Here is a 17,407-nt window from a genome sequence, read left to right as displayed (position 1 = left end):
AGAGAGCAGAAATGTCTCAGAAAAGTGCCCAAATCAAATTGGTATGTCCAACCGAAAGGCTTGGAGGACCATGAAGTAAAGTGGATGATGGCAGAATTCTGCTGCAAACCACTGGTAACACTCAAGAACTAAAACAGTCAAGTTAGACTGATAGAAAACATCTAATCAGACAAAAATCAGGCAAGTTTGAGACCTACATATCTGCTCTTTACTGTCAAAACAGTTCTGTGGCTTAAAAGTCTGTTTCCTGTGACCCTGCCTGGTAAAGAACTCAAGCCTTGCCCTCAGAGCCATGTATTTACTAGTGTTGAGATGTCCCAGGACCTCAAGCCAACTGTAAAATGCTACAATTGGGAGCTAGGATGTCCACACACTCTCGAGCTACTCAGGATATTAGCCCCTTTGGAATCCTGTAAGACTCTGCAGTTTGTTCTGATACGCAGAGATTATGGACTTTTATTGACTGTGGAATATAGCTAGGTATCTATTTGGGAAGGCAGGACTATGGCAGAAACAGGGTGCCTTGTGCTGTAGACGCTGGTTTTTGCATTGTACCCACTATTAAAATTTTTTTTCAAAGTTAAAATTTCATGGTTCTTGAAAAGCACTTGGCAACAGAAACGTCCACGTCTCCCCTTAATTGCTGTTTGCTGTTTGCCTGACCTTTCCACACTCTTCAACCTTTAAAGAATTTTTTCCTTTCTTCAACCGTTCATGATCGATTACAGCTGACAGGTGAAATGAAAGGGTGATGGGCAATGGCTAATTTACTCGCATTCTTGTACCTAACCTCAAGGAATTCCCGGCCCTGCCTGATAGAAAAAGAATTGCAGCAATCAGCTGGAAGTCAAGAACCGAGGTCCCACCAGTATTTCATGTGTTAAAGGTGTCTCTTGCTCTGTTCTGCCCAAAGCTTCCGCATAAAGTGGATTTCCATGGATGGAAAATAGACTTAGCTGGACACATAATCAATATGGATTAATATTACTGTGGTGCACTGTGTTTCAGATTTGAGCCAGAAGGGACTAGCTAGAATGGACTAGAACTGAAAAGGAACTGAGAAAATGTCTGAAAAATTGAAGCTGAGTTGAAGCGGGCTTGTGGGACTGGAAAGCCCGCCAAGAATGTCATAGATCAATACAATGGTTTTGAGGTTGAAGGACAAGGAAGCTGTTATAGAGAAAGCCAAGACCTTCAAAGGTAATCACATTTATCTAGAGTTTGTCTAGCGGAGGCGAGAGGAATTCCCGACCACAACAAAACAGAGGACCAAGGGAACCAGTCCAGGGACTAGCATACATATACATACACTCAATACCTGGACTGAGATCAGTCAGTTTCAATTCATCGGCCTTATCTGACATCACTAGGCAGCAGATAAGGACCACCCCAAGGACTATTATTCATTTTTCAGTATCTGAGGGGACTCAAATGCTGCTTGCCATCAGCAGCCGGAGTCAAAGAGAGCACGATTGGCCTTGTTCTCCAGTCCACATCACTCCATAGTGTGATGTTGGTCAGCACAGGTATCTGTTAGCTGTTGTATAGGAGCTGGGGAGCCACCGATGATGCACTGGCGACGTGCTGGTCTTCGCGCTCATTGCTAAGGACATGGGGTTGTCCACATGAACGGGGTAGAAATTGGGTAGAAAGAAAAGACACCACCAAGACAACTTGACTGAGAGTAGAAAGCAGAGCGCTAACTCCCAATTCTGTTATATGAGCTAAGCAGAGTGATGTGAAAAAGAATGTCCAGAGACCTTCAGAATTGCGGGGCCAATTATGCACTAGTGGACTCCCAGGAATGGATGGCTGCAGCAGCGTAGATGGTTGTACCACTTGGGAGCCCAAAATAGTTTGCAATTTGCAACCATTTTTCTTAGCTGAGCTGCAAAACGGATCAATCGTCCAACATTTTTGGCACCCTGAGTCTCTGACTCATTCAGTTGTTCACAGCAGGCACCTCTGAGGGGGGCTCAACCAAGGGAACATTGGTGGGTGGTACATTCGGTAACAAGTAATAGATACTGGAAAGGAATGAAGGCCGTAGAAGCATTGGTTGCACTAGATTCCGCTTGAAGCGAACCCCAGACCACCGATTTCAGGAGGACCACTTGACCTGTGGAGGTCTAGCCTCGACTCCACACCTCGACTCCACTGACCTGCTCTTCAGGAACTTCAGGAACTGGTGACTGTGTTCCACCCCTTCCTACAATCAGTACAGGACCTCAAGCAACCATATTTCATCCTATCATATAAGGGCCAGGAAATGGGAGGAATGGGGCGTCGCTTAGCAATTTCCAAGCGTTTACTGATACAATGGGGTTCTGCAAGGCTCAGCAAGTGTAATCAAAAGGGGGCTTCCAGGAGACTCAGCGACTTGTAGAAGAATGGATTCGGAGTGAAAAAAGACCAGATGTAGCCGGTAAGCAATGGTGGATTCATTCGCTCAATCCTCCCAGTGCCGATGGGCTTCCCATCTCGGGCCCTAATGCGGAGCTTGGGTGTACAAGGAACTGAAAAAATACAAAGTCTCTGTGAATTCAATTTCCTATGGCTCCCGAAGCTGTCAGGGGTGGAACACAGACATCATTATGTGCCGAAGCAAAGCGAGCATGGACTGTGAAAACAAAACAAAAACAAACACAAGGACCCTTGTGGAGATCCCGAAAACTTGACTGTCCATTTTAATGGAAATCGGTATCAGACGAGGAAGGAGACGAGGAGGAATCGGGCTTCATTAAGGCTTAAACAAAAGTAATATCATTAACACATCAGCAATGTATCAGTGCGGTAGCAGCAGTGAAGAATCTGAACACACGCATGCCTTTCTTTCAATTCTTTCCATCTTGCCATGCACCCGCGACCAGCCCTGAGGTCACCCGAGGAAAAGCTGCGTTCCAGCTAGAAAAGCAGTGTTCACTTTCGAAGAACACTGTAATTACACTGTTCTGGGAGCAGGCCGGTGGTGATCAATAGCATCGAGCATCGCTGCGTCGACGGGGACAAGGGAAAAATGGCTCCACATTTTATCAGCTGTTTACACGTTGCCTTTCACAAAAGAGCCAAACCACTGTGAGACCTACAGTCTGTATGAATGAGGACAGCTGCTTCCTGCCCAATAACACAATAAGGTGCGTGCCACACAATGACAGTGGTTGTGGTCTGGCTGCATGACGTGTGAAAAACACTCTGGAGGGCTAGAAAAAAAAAAGTGCTAGGTTAGCTTTCAGCTGTTCAAGACCTTGCATATTACAGTGTTACATATGAGGCAGGTATTTAGGCCTTTGTTGAGTATTTGAAGTTGTTCTTTGACGTAGATATGCAGTAGTAAGTATGAGGACTAGGACGATGGCTAGTTTATAGCCCCAGGAAAAGCTCACAGAAGTCCTATATCATAGCATGGTGCTGTCCTCTCAGTGTCCTCTCAGTGCAACATTCTAGCAGGTTAGCTTTCAGCTTTGCCCCTACTCACTTCCCCAGGTTTGGCTTTGTCCTCTGATGTTTAGCTCAGGTAGTCTAGTCTTTACTGTAAGGAAGTGGTAAAAGCTAGCATTGGCTAGCATAAGCTTTAAGCCTAGCGTGGATTCCCGTTTGCTCTCCTGGCTTTCGCTTCCTCACATGCCAAGTTCAAGCTCCCCTTACGAGGACACTGGCACAGGAAAAGCCGTGATCCTACTTTTCCTAGCAACCTGTATTCCCGAAACCAGCAGAGTCTGGAGGTGATGAGCTGCTCTCCAGTATCAACAACACCATATTCTCCTGAAGTCACGGTCACGTCGACTGGAGCGTAGGGTGGGGGTGGGGTTTATGTACATTTTGTGGTTGTGGTTCTAGAATTGGCTCGTTTTCCAGCTCTGTGGAGAACTTTAAATGGACCAAACTATGGTGTACTACCTAAGTTAGTAATGGTGGCAGCTCTCAATGCTATGCTGCCTTTTCACAAAATATATCAGGATCAACCACATGATATTTTTTTGCAGGACAGTGTGGTGTATGATTGGCTAACGTCTCAGGCCCTCTCTAGATGCTCTATAGTTTTGCTCAAACTCTGAAAAGGCTCAAACTGAAAAGGCCACTTACTGGTTCTGCTGATCTCTGGTGGAAGGCCGTGATCCGGTTGGTCAAGGCTTCCGGCCTCCAGGTCGTAGCGGTCCCGGTCATCACACTCGTAGTGCTCGTGCCTGTGGTGGTCGTGGCGTAAACCCCGTTCCACGTCCGTGGCATCACGACTGGACATCGACGAGCGCCTCCGTCTGCGCTTGCGGCGGTATCCCCGCGGCACAGGGACTCCGATGTAAATGGACTGGCGATCTGTGGCCAAACAACAACTTTTATTAGAACCTCCAGCCTTGGTCTACAGGTAGAGACTAGAGCTCATCTGCTGATGCACAGTTTCGGTCAGATATCCCATATCCCTTCATCAGTGGTCATCTTCTACCAAAAGTCGGCCTTGGTGGGATCTTTTTGGGTAGTGAACCTCTCGAAACCTAGCAGCCATGGTTTCAATCCTGAGAACAGTCCACTATCTCAATTATATCTGGACAAGGTTGGACTGTAGCTCATTTTACTGTAGTTACTGCATGTCCATCACTGTTGTCTTCATTCATCATTGGTCAGTTTCTGACCACTGAAGTGTTCCTTATAAAGTGGCCAGTGAGTGGAGGTAATAAAGTGTGTTGCCACTGACTGACCACTTTATTAGAAACACCTACCTTGCCCTTTAACTCTATGGCCACTTTATTACAAACACTAAATAAATGTTTCTAATAAAGTGGCCATAGAGTTAAAGGGCAAGGTAGGTGTTTCTAATAAAGTGGCCATGGGTATAAGTTTTCTATTAAACTTATACCCACTGGCCACTTTATTAGAATCACCTTCCTTGCCCTTTGACTCTATGGTATTAGTGTTTCTAATAAATTGGCCAGTGAGTCGAAGTACAAGGTAGGTGTTTCCAATAAAACAGCCAGAGTGTGGCACTACAAGGTAGACGTTTCCAGTAAAGTGGCCAGTGAGTCGAAGGGCAAGGTAGGTGTTTCTAATAAAGTGGCCAGCGTGGAAGTACAAGGTGGGTGTTTCTAAAAAAAGTGGCCAGCATGGAAGTACAAGGTGGGTGTTTCCAATAAAGTGGCCATTGAGTGGACGCATAAGGCAGGTTTCTAATCAATTGGGCAGCTTGAAAGTACTAGGCAGGCGTTTCCAATAAAGTGGCCCGTAGGTAGCGTTTTCTGGCAAAGGTCTAGGTCTTCCTAACACACAGCTTAATCAGTATGCTGGCATTGCCTGGTGCTCCACAACCGAAAGCAATTTTCTTATTATCAGCTAATCTTGTCGAACACTCAGGACATTGATTTTGGGTGGTAATTTTATGCTCCAGATATCTCCATGGTTTGAAAGGCTACGCTGAGACCAAACAAATGAATTCTGCTTTATCTCCCACACTGGTACAGATAAGGGAGATCACATAACCATGCGTGGACTGATTTGTGCATGTTTACCTCCATTTCCAGCGTAATTGGTTCTTACGGGACTATTACATATACAAGAAACATAATGCGAGTTAACGCCTCGCATCAATCCTGGCTGCTGGAGCCGCAGGGCCTCCAGCGTCACATTAACTACACCTTCAGATCACTAGCAGTGGTTCCAACAAAGGGAACGGCGGGAGATCCTACCCGTCTACTCAGCCGTGAAGCAATGATGATGAATGGCTTGCGTCTGACCTTAAACAGCTTCTTAATGATCACAACAAGAATTCACCAGAGAGTCTCATAATGGCTTAATGTGACAAACACTGGGGGGGGGGGGGGGGGGGGTGTTGCTGTGGAGTGGGCCTGTTAAATGTTACAGAGCTTCTGAACAGTGCACTTATTAATGCATTTACATATGGAGCCATATTATATCATCTTATTTGTTAAATGTGGTTGTAAGGACGTATTTTTACTCTAAAAGCAAAATAAATAAATAAATACATAAAATCAATTTAACAGTTTAGCAGCTTTGAAGCTCATGATTTCATGCATTTGACAAAAAGTCACCTGTAAAAGATTGACTTTCATTGTAGACACAAGGTTGTTCGACAGGGATGATATTAAAATATCAATTTTATTATTGGTATATAAATTGAATAGCAAAAAAAAGTAGCAGTTAAAACTTCTAATTAAAATTCAAGCAAATATTTATAAAACAAATATTCCTTCAGTGAAAAACAACTATATATAAATAAAATACAAAATGTATTACTACTAAAATATTTGAATATGCTAATAATATTAAAGAAAATATTATATGTATAATAAATTATATAATAATACAAGTATGCTTGAATAAAAGAAAGACAAAATATAAGTTGCTGAACAGACCACATGCCATTGATAGTTTTATTAATGTAACAGTAAATAAAAGTTTTACAATTGCAGGCCACTGTAAACTTTTAATAATTAGTAACTATTTAAATTGAGAAAAAAAAGTTATGAGAAGAAATTACATATAACATAATACATTAACCTAAAAACTAAATTAAATGAATACACATTATGTATTTTATGACAATAATGAATAATATTTTTATATTAATATTTTCTTTCTTTTAAAAGTAGAAAGTTAGTTGTTAAAGCAACAAATATATTCAGATGATTTGATTATGGGATATTGATGCAGATCCTTCAACACTGAAGCCATCAGGAGATCAACATCACAGTGAACTGTTTTAGTACTGGTGATGGAGTTGCAGACATAGTGAATGTTTTTCAATATTAAATTATTTTTGTTAGTTTATATTTGTTGTAAACATCTTTAAATGGTCCATGTTTCTTTCTTGAACTTATATGGTTAAACCTGTTATTTGTTTGCGGTGGTTCTCAGTGGTTTACCCTCCTACATATATAAATAAAAATTAGCGATGGGGCTTGCGAAGTTAAAAGGGTTTAAATGACCATATACAGCTTATGTCACAATCTGTTTACTGGAGAGCTCTTGAGGAGTGAGTTCATTTGCCACTGATGAATTGGGTGCGCAGTTCCAAAAAGCAATTTCTGAACACTCACCAAGCATATGGAGCCATTATATTTACATACAGAGCCACTCTACTGTGTGAATTTATTATAATGACTTTCAGGGCTCTAATGTAAAATATGCTTCATTGCTGCATGTGTCTGCAAAAGCACCAGAGAACAGTTCTGGTGAGAATGTACTGTCTACTTAAATCATCAATTTGACGAAGATCGATTAGAAAAAATATATAATTGATATATGGTATATAAAAATATATATATATGAAAATATACAATTCAATGTAGTATAAAGATACCAATAAAATTCATAAATATCAATTGTACATTACATAAAAAATTTATGAATTTAGACTGTGAATAACATTGATTAAATTCTTTTAAATGACAAAAAATAATTCAGTATATATGTTATTTAGTATTTATCTTTATTTATAAAAAAATTATATAATAATATATAATAAAACTGAATAAATAAATTAAATACAAAAATAAATATAAATATAAAAAAAACAGTATATATAAGTTATATGATATATACATAACTATTAGTTATATGGTATAGTATAAATGTGTACATATAATATGCATTATATGAATTATGTACATCATAATAATATAAGAATAATAAGCCACATTCTCTACAAAGACACTTCTGGACATTTCTTTTATCTGTTTAATTCAGAAAATACATAGGACTTGTGTTGAAAATAAGAAAGGAAAATGTAATTTTTCAGTTTGCTGTACAATCTTTCTACAGTATATTAAAACACCTCCAGAATTTAATTTATTTATTATTTATTAACTCCTGCCATGCAATATCGCAAGTATGCAATACCTCTCCATATTTAATCACTGTCAAAATACAAAGCCAACCTCATTCTCATTAAATGACTGGAGAACTGGAATCATTACTGTCTGCTCATAAATAATTACTCAGCTCATTTGATCAAACCGCGATTATTAAATCATCATTACGTTTGCATGCCACTGAGATGGTAAACAATGCGTAACTAAGTATGTTGTTTTTCAGAGAACTGCATTAACCATCAATAAACAGACGCCTTATTAAGGTTCGGAGATGAAGCTCGTCCAAGCATCCAAGCTTTATAAACGTCACTGAATCTGAAGACAGATTGCCTCTTGGTTGTATCAGCCAAAGATCTGTGGCAAATGCACGACCCAATTTGAGAAAGCCGAGAAAGGATGTGCTATTTGCTTCAGAACAATTTCTGTCCAACAGAAAGCCATCCGGACGCCAGTTCTGCCCAGGGCCCTATAATCAAAGCTCTGGATCCTTTAACTCTCTGCAATAACTGCAGGGATATCGCTTCAGCAACACTGTCTGAAATCACTGTGGTGTAAAAGGTTGGATGGTTCTGCTTTTGTTGATCCTGTGATTAAAGGAAGAAACCAGTTTACATTGTTTTTTACCCCAACCTGAGGCGTAGTCCTTCAGCAGATTTGGTGTCTGAGGTTGGCTTCTTTGGTTTTGCATTGGGACTACAAGGCTAATGCAGCTAACAATACGTGGAAGTTCATCTACAGCACTGTAGAAAAATTAGGCTATATCCTATACTGGTAAGAAATGCAGTCAGACTGGCAGGCCAGGTCAACTGAGCTGGTATGTTTCCATTTGGGTTGAATGGTTTAACTGGTCTCCCATTATGGGGCAGTGGTGGCTCAGCGGTTAGAGCGCCGGGATATCGATAACAGGGTTGTGGGTTCGATTCCCGGGCTCGGCAAGCTGCCACTGTTGGGCCCTTGAGCAAGGCCCTTTACCCTCTCTGTATGGGCCTCATCTAGGTTGTTCACTGCACATGGGGACTAGGTGGGATCCATGTGAGATTAAGGTGGGCTATAAAAATGGGGTCTATTTGGAAAGCCCAGTAAAAACGCATGTACAAGCCCATGCCCACCTGGAACCTGCCTAGCCTATGTTCCAGCATGTTGGCCGGGGGGGGGCCTATAAAAATATGTTCAAATATTTTTTATTTTGTTATTTTTTACAAAGTAGAATAAAAAAGGTATATATATTTTTTATATATAATTCTTAAGAAACATTCCCCATGCCACCTGAGAGAGCGTGAGCAGTTTTGCCAAAAGGAATAGAGTAAAGTTGCAGTGTCCAGATGTCCAAGCCTGGTTGAGACTACACAGACAAAAGACTAAGCTGTACCAGTTTAGCAAGGCTGTGTATTTCTGCAGGGTGGTTATGGAAAAGCTGGGTTAGATAGGACACGCTGTGTCCAGAGATTCCACTATAGTGAGGATAGCCACCAGCTAGCCAACTAGTAGCTTCCATAACCGGAGATATATGTCATTTTAAACCCGTGACTGCTGACCACACATTTACGGCTAATTGACCAGACACCCACCCCTAACAGCAGGCAGTTAGGGCAGGCAGGCTGCAATTCTACCCTCCCAAAAAGAGAGGGCCAGGCCAGTTGAGCTCTGGGGCGCAAGGCCATGGATGGCTGTAGCTGTAGTTAGATATCTCGCTAAATGCAGGTCTTAATCATCGCACGCTCCCCTAAAACCCCGCAGAGGTGTTCAGCAATCACGAATAGACTGGCTTATGTGGTGTCTGACGCTGTATGACTCACTGTTGATTATAAACATGGACTAGAGGATGCCTGGCATAGCAGCATTCCTTTCATTATTATAGAGCTTAACAACTGCTTCCATTAGTTGTTAGCTTGTAGAGGGTAAGTGGTTGTAAGTGAATGGCTGTTGAATTATTCAAATAGAGTCAAATTAAGCAAATCAGAGGCTTATTAGAAGCAATATGTCAACATGCTTGAAAATCAAATGGCCTCAATCAGCACCGAGGCTGGGAGTCTTGTGAATGGGCTGCTTAATGATTACTGATTATGGGAGCACACAAACAGGAGCATAAATAGACACCAATCATAACTGATAGCATCTGTATCCATCTTTAGTAACCAGGATGATTGGTCCTAAGTATGTGTATGTGCTTGCTTTTGCACATTGTCAGGCCTGAATAACAGCAAGTTCCAAGAAAACCATAACTGTTATATAATATATACACTCTTATCAGAATACTACGACCACCCCTGGCTTGGTTTCATCATATAGGAGCATTGAGTGTGGTCCATCTGTTTCTCTGCATACCCACGGGACTGACCACCACAGAGCAGGTAGTATTTGGGTGGTGGGTCATCCCCAGCACTGCACTTTTCACAGGCATATATTCAACATTAAATATCTGTTGGAAAAGTTCATGGCTCTTCAGCAGGCCCTCCCATGTGTTAAGGACACCAGCAAAGTCTGGTCTTTACCACACAGGTTCATGGGAGTGTGCCATGCCTCAAACAAAGGAGCTGCCTGAAGACCTCAGAAAAAGGTTACGAACCCATTTCATTTTCCGAGAGTTTGGCCTCCACCAATGCACTGTAGAGCAAATTGATATATAATAAAATAACAGGAAGTGCCAAAGAAACCCAGGGTAACATCTAAAGACCTTCGGGCTTCTCTTGCATTGAGCAAGAGTCCATATTGACAAGTCTACCACCAGGGACAAGAATGGTGTGCATGACATGATAGCAATGCGGAAGCCGATACACTCCCAAAACAATGCCGCGACTGTCAAACATGGGGGTGGTGGTATCATGATTCAGGGCTGCTTTGCTGCCTTGGGTCCAGACTGGCTTGCGATTATTAATGGTACCAACGTACCAACATATCCTACGGGAGATGGTCAGAGTATCTGTCCACCAACTAAACCTTAACCATAAGTAGGTTATTGAGCAAGACCAAGCCCCTAAGCATGTACAGAAAAGAGAGACATGGCTGGGCCACGCGAGGACACCTAGACAATATATATGCGAGGCAGGTTATTCCACATAGACGTGGTGTGTGTAGAGCGTCGGAGCAACTCACCATCCTCTTCTTCATAGCGGTAGCGACTATTGCCCATCCCTCGATCGTGGTCCATTCTGGGAGAGCATGAAAGAGAGGGATGAAAGGAAGAGAGGGACAAAGAAGGATGAAGGCAGACGGGTAGAAGACAGAAATGTCAGTTCCGTTCATTAAAAGGTTCGGGTCAGTTATGGATGAGTTTGTTCATGGAAGTGTGTGTGTGTGTGTGTGTGTGTGTCCCTGTGGTTACTGTGTACGGTCAAGCCTTTTACCTTCTCCACGTTTACAGACTTCTTTCCTCAAACATCTACAAACATCTACACCCAATCTACGCCAGGATTTTTAATTAACTGACAAAAATAGGGGGTCCCATATCTCTTCACACCCTTGGCTGATGCACCTTTGGCATCAACAGCTTCATGGCATCTTGGGAGTGGCACACTCCGTCAGGTTGGACGGGGAGGGTCAATTGGATTCAGGTCTGGGCTCTGGCTGGATCACTGGAGGACATTCCCAGACTTTCCCTGAAGCCACTCCTTTTTTCTCTTGGCCGTGTGCTTCGGGACGTTGTCATGTTGGAAGGTACGCATTCGCCCCCGCCTGAGGTCCAGAGTGGAGTAGGTTTCCTCCAGACGGGTCTCTTGGAATTCCGTCCAGAAAAGTTCCAGTTTGGTTTCATCAGACCACGGTTTAAGGATCCTCTAGGTGTCTTTTGGCAAACTCCAAGCTGGCGGTCATGTGCCTTTTACAAAGTAGTGGCTTACGTATGGCCACTCTACCATAAAGGCGTGATTTCTGAGGAGCTGCCTGGACGGTTGATCTTCTGAAAGGATGTCCACAAGGATACGCAGGAGCTCCTTGTGGCCAAGGCCCCAATGTCCTCCACGTTTGCTCAGTTTGACTGATACTTGGTGGTCTGCAGATAACTCCTTTGACCCCATGGCTTGGAGTCCTATAATACGAATCACAGTGTGTGTGTGTGTGTGTGTGTGTGTGTGTGTGTGTGTGTGTGTGTGACACTGCTCTAGATCCTCTGGTGATCGCTATTCCGGCAAACCTAGGGCCGTGACTCGGGGCAGTGGCAGCACGCACCGCGCATTGACCTGCCTCCTGACTCCCTGCCCGCTCCTCGTCGATACTCAAATAATTAAACTCAGCCGTGCTCGATGGAAACATGCATAATTAAAACCTCAAAGAGGACCCGTGCCGCTCCTGACACATGCCAAATCTGCCCTGAATTGAGTCCTGTTAGCGCAGGCCGTGACCGATTTATGATGCACGGCTCAGTGTCTGCAGTTTAGGGTCTTTAAATTGGCCACCTTGTCTTATGCTGCGTTCCTCTTAGCTCGGAAGTTGACGCTGGGAATGGTGACCGGGTTCCAGTTAAAAATTCCGATACCTGTACACCACTGCAAATCATTTCCAGGAAACTGGAAAACTTTGAATCTAACCAAAATATGTCCCTCTCTGTCCCAATATGTCCTATTGATAGCATTTTGATAGCACTGTCCAGGGTTAGCATTGTTAGCGGTACCATAGCATGTAGTATTTTGCCCATCCCGTCCCTCACGGAAACACATCCACAGACAGAAGTTGGACAGTACAAGGCGTTTCTAATAAAGTGGCCAGAGGGTGGACGTACAAGGCAGGAGTTTTTAGTAAAGTAGCCAGTGAGTAGATTTACAAGGTAGGTGTTTCTAAGAAAGTGAGTGGACATACAAGGTAGGTATTTCTAAAAAGGTGGCCAGTAAGTGAAAGCACAAGGTAGGTGTTTCTAATAAAGTGGCCAGAGAGTGGACATCTATGGTAGGGGTTTCTAATAAAGTGGCCAGAGAGTGGACATCCATGGTAGGGGTTTCTAATAAAGTGGCCAGAGAGTGGACATCCATGGTAGGGGTTTCTAATAAAGTGGCCAGTGAGTGGACATACAAGGTAAGGGTTTCTAATAAAGTGGCCAGTGAGTGGACATACAAGGTAAGGGTTTCTAATAAAGTGGCCAGAGAGTGGACATACAAGGTAAGGGTTTCTAATAAAGTGGCCAGTGAGTGGACATACAAGGTAAGGGTTTCTAATAAAGTGGCCAGTGAGTGGAAGCACAAGGTAAGGGTTTCTAATAAAGTGGCCAGTGAGTCCTGTAGGGGAATCTGCAACTTAGGACAGTATGGTGGCACTGGTTCAGGTTTGCTCTGTCAGTTTTCCGGCTGGATAATTAACACTGTCACATCATTGATCCGTGTCCTTCACCACCCCCCACTGAGAATGAATGAGAGAGAGAGAGAGGCATAGAGAGAGAGAGACAGAGAGAGAGAGAGGCTGCTCATGCTCGCTGCTCTGACAGGCTAAATCGATGGCACCCCACAGCCATTACATTTCTGCACTGCCTTACGAATCATGCTCGCATATCTCCCTCTTTTTCTCCTCCAAATCTCCTACAAACACACATGAGCTCTAATTGGGATTCTGACACAATCGTTAATCAGTGATCAATGGGCCACCGCGGATGTTTCCGAGTCCCATCCTCAACACAGACTTCCTCTCCCAGTTCATAATCGGGGGGTTCCTTTTCATTCATGACATAGAGCGCAGATCGCTAACAAAAACTAACTCGGCTTTGAGTCCCAACAAAAAGTCTGCTAACGCAGAAAATAGCGCCGCTTTCATTTCCTGAAAGCTAAATTGGATATCATTGTACAAAGTTATGAGTTCCTCAGCTGTGTTATCCCACGTCAACTGAAACTGCCTTTGAACATTTTCATAATTGGAAAAGAAACTTTTTGAAATAAGAAACCTCTGAAAGTCATTTCGCAACGCTGCAAATGCCAAGAAATCAGTCTGAAAGACAACACAGTTTTAGGCTGGTTTCTGTACCTGAACCATTTGAGAGTAGCGTACCTAGTGAATTGGTCCATATCTATAAATGGAGACAAGCTAATGGTAGCATTAGCTTATGAACTGATCTAACTGTCAGGGGGCATTTCAGTCAGACCGGAAGAGGGTCTGGAGGAAACCACTTCCATACTGTGCCTTGCATTTCTTAAAGAGTCGACAACGTAGCCTCTGGCAAGGCTTGCTCAGATTTAGCTAGCTAGCTAGTTACCCTGCTGAGATTGAATTTGCTAGCACTAGGCGACTGTGGCGGCCAGGACTTCTTCTGAAACCAAGCCTTGGTGAGGTGTGCTTGGGGTCACCGTCCTGTTGGAAGGTCCAATGACGACATACTGCAGGTTTCCAGTGCCAGAAGAAGCAAAGTAGCCCCATAGTATCACAGAGCCACCACCATGCTTCACTGTAGGCAGGGCGCTGTTTTCGTTCTTCCTTCTCCAGACGTATATACCGCTGATCCACAGCCCCGAGAACGTCAAAGGCTCCACAGAACAGAATCACAAAACATCTGTGGTTTATTCATCTGGTTATTTATCCGACCTCAGTGCCTGCTGCCATCAAAGCACTCAAGGGTTTTGCCCACCTGCCTCCTCAGGAATCTGGTGGCAGCAGGTGATGGCTTCCTCTTTCTGCCATGAAACTTGTGACCTCTGCTTCCAGCTGGATATCTAGGACCATTCAGAACCTTGCTTTTTTAGATTTTTTGGACCACTCTCTTGAAACTTCACAGTCTTCACAGATTTTTTAATGCATACTCTCAGAAATTGGTGGTGAAGGGCCTGCGTTGACTACTAGATTTTCATTCACAAGCCTAGAAACCCGCCAGCGGTCCCTGTCAGTCAGTTTCGTCTTTCGGCAATAATTCTAAGGAGAATGTCCTGTAGACTGGGGTTTCTGCCACTGCTGGTAGAACCGTATGACCGCATGCTTCCCTACACCTGCAGATTCAGCTTCACCTCCTTCACACTGTGGCTTGGGGCCCAAATGCAATCACTCCTTTTCACCAAACATTAACGGCATCTGCTTTGTGACCCATTTTCCACACATCCAACAATACCCTCACTTGCCGAGCATATGCCCCTACAGGACTGCCTCTACATCTGTAAATGTTCCTGCAACATCAGCAAACTGTGCTGGACCCCCTTACCATTGTTTTACCCTTGTACATACAGGCCCGCACTGCAACTCTGGAAGAAGAACAAGCAGTACAAACATCCCCCAGACATTAAATGCAAGAATGCAGAGCGGATGCCCCTACAGGAATGGCCCTACATCTGTAAACGTTCAATATATTAGCAGAACCTGGTGAAACTCTCATCAAGGGTTCCTTACTACAGGGTACTGCGCTAAGAAAACCAGGATCATATGGATGCTTAAATGGTTCTTTGCCTGGTTAAAGAGGTCTTCACTATGGTGGAAAACCCTGCGTAGATGATTCTTCACAGAACTTTCCAAAGAAATAGTTCTACGTAGCTCGAAAAATGGAGGTGACCTACTACAAAGCATCTCCAATAGACTGAGAATACTGAGGGCTGAAATGTCGAGACCTTCCCATTACAGACATGGGCTGAAAAGCCCTGCTAAAGGGGTTTTTCCAATGGGGAAGCTCCACTGACTGTGCGGTTAACTCGACCAGGACCATGATGGAAAAAACACGTAAGCGTCTTACCTGGTTTCATCCGAAGGAGACCGAACCAGAGGGAGAAACAAAGGTGTCGCTAATCAAAGGGATTCATGAATGCAGCTTGTTTCAAGGACAGAGAAGCTGAAAGTCCAAAGGAGACCAAACGGATGGGCAGAGATTTGGTCCCTCGCTTGCTTGCTCGCTCTCTCTCTCTCTCTCACATTCACATACACCCCAGCTGATGGTCTCTCACTCAGTCAATGTTATGGACTGGTGACTGAGTCAATAAGTGGATGACTGGGATTCAGACAAATGGGCCGCTGGGTTGTGTGTATGTGTGTGTGTGTGTGTGTGTGTGTGTGTGTGTAATTTACGGTCACTGGCTTTCCTCTAAAAATGCTCCACAATGTCCATAACTTCTAAACCGATTACGTCCTTTAAAAAAAACTCACTGGCCACTTTATTAGAAACCCCTACCTTGTGCTTCTTCCACTCATTGGCCACTTTATTAGAAACCCCTACCTTGTGCTTCTTCCACTCTCTGGCCACTTTATTAGAAACACCTACCTTGTGCTTCTTCCACTCTCTGGCCACTTTATTAGAAACACCTACCTTGTGCTTCTTCCACTCTCTGGCCACTTTATTAGAAACACCTACCTTGTGCTTCTTCCACTCTCTGGCCACTTTATTAGAAACCCCTACCTTGTGCTTCTTCCACTCACTGGCCACTTTATTAGAAACCCCTACCTTGTGCTTCTTCCACTCTCTGGCCACTTTATTAGAAACCCCTACATTGTGCTTCTTCCACTTTCTGGCCACTTTATTAGAAACATCTATATTGGATGTCCACTCTCTGGCCACTTTATTAGAAACCCCTACCTTGTGCTTCTTCCACTCACTGGCCACTTTATTAGAAACCCCTACCTTGTGCTTCTTCCACTCACTGGCCACTTTATTAGAAACCCCTACCTTGTGCTTCTTCCACTCACTGGCCACTTTATTAGAAACCCCTACCTTGTGCTTCAGCTCACTGGCCACTACATTAGATCACACAGTACCTCAGTAGGGACAGGCTAATCACTGCGAGTTTAACCAGCAGCATGACCTGTTGTCCTCTCTCTCTCTCTCATTTATTTATTGGGTACTGACGTCTGAAAGAATGAGGAGATGAGCTGTGATCACTGCCTGACTCTCACTTAGGCAAATAAATGGAGATGGATTAGTAATGAGCAGCTATGTTTCAGTGACCTCAGGGCTGCTTTTACATAAACATCTCCGGACAGGATCGAGATAATGTCAGGATGTGTGCTTTCAATGCTATTGAGTGCTAACACACACACACACACACACACACACACACACACACACACACACACACACACACAGCCAGTCAATAAAATGGCAGAGAAAGGCTGTGTCCATTCTGCAGACATCAGCCTATCTAGCTGATGACTTCATACTTGGCTCGGGATTCCAGGCCTCCATCAGTCAGCGATCTCCACCAATCACGGATCTCACTGCAGGACGCTCCGACATGTCTGTTGGCCATAAACCTGGAAATAAACGAACGAACAATCAAAACTGGCATTTGTTTGGATACCACAAGCAGAGATAATCATCAGTAGACAAAATAATTAGCATGATTAGCGCAGCCTGTCTGTTGACATTAACATTGTTATACTGTTGGATTTAATCGTAGAATTTGTGCACTATACTCGGCCTGTATTAATAAATAACTAAATACATTAGCATTTCCTTCCGCCAAATTATAGTTCCTTAGCAAGCAGCTTGTTGCCATGTCCCAAAAACAAACTCCACTTCGCCCTTCTCCAGCTCAGTTTGTTTGTTTGTTTGTTGGGTATTCTCCTCTTAATCCTTTTCATTTAGTTTTAGGTCATAATATGTTGTTACGCTACGTCTTGATTAGTTAGCAATATCATTTATAGCAATGGCATTCTGCGACCTCGCGATCCAGTCATGCGCAAATGAATGTGGTCAGTCATGTCCT

The 17,407-nt window shown here is 43.5% G+C and overlaps 1 protein-coding gene across 1 annotated transcript in view; it reads right to left on the bottom strand.

Moving 5' to 3' along the window:
• Window positions 1-4,178, bottom strand: part of slc4a5a (solute carrier family 4 member 5a) — a 37,823-nt gene extending 33,645 nt beyond the window's left edge. Inside the window, exon 1 of the mRNA XM_072664821.1 lies at window positions 4,084-4,178. Within this exon, the coding sequence (XP_072520922.1) occupies window position 4,084 (1 nt within the window). The 5' untranslated portion in view covers window positions 4,085-4,178. The remainder of the gene's footprint in view (window positions 1-4,083) is intronic.
• Window positions 4,179-17,407: the final 13,229 nt, after the last annotated feature.

This window comes from Salminus brasiliensis, chromosome 20, assembly GCF_030463535.1.
Source record: "Salminus brasiliensis chromosome 20, fSalBra1.hap2, whole genome shotgun sequence".
Lineage (NCBI taxonomy): Eukaryota > Metazoa > Chordata > Actinopteri > Characiformes > Bryconidae > Salminus > Salminus brasiliensis.
Note: the sequence above shows the minus strand (reverse complement) of the source record. Positions and strands in the feature narration are given on the sequence as shown.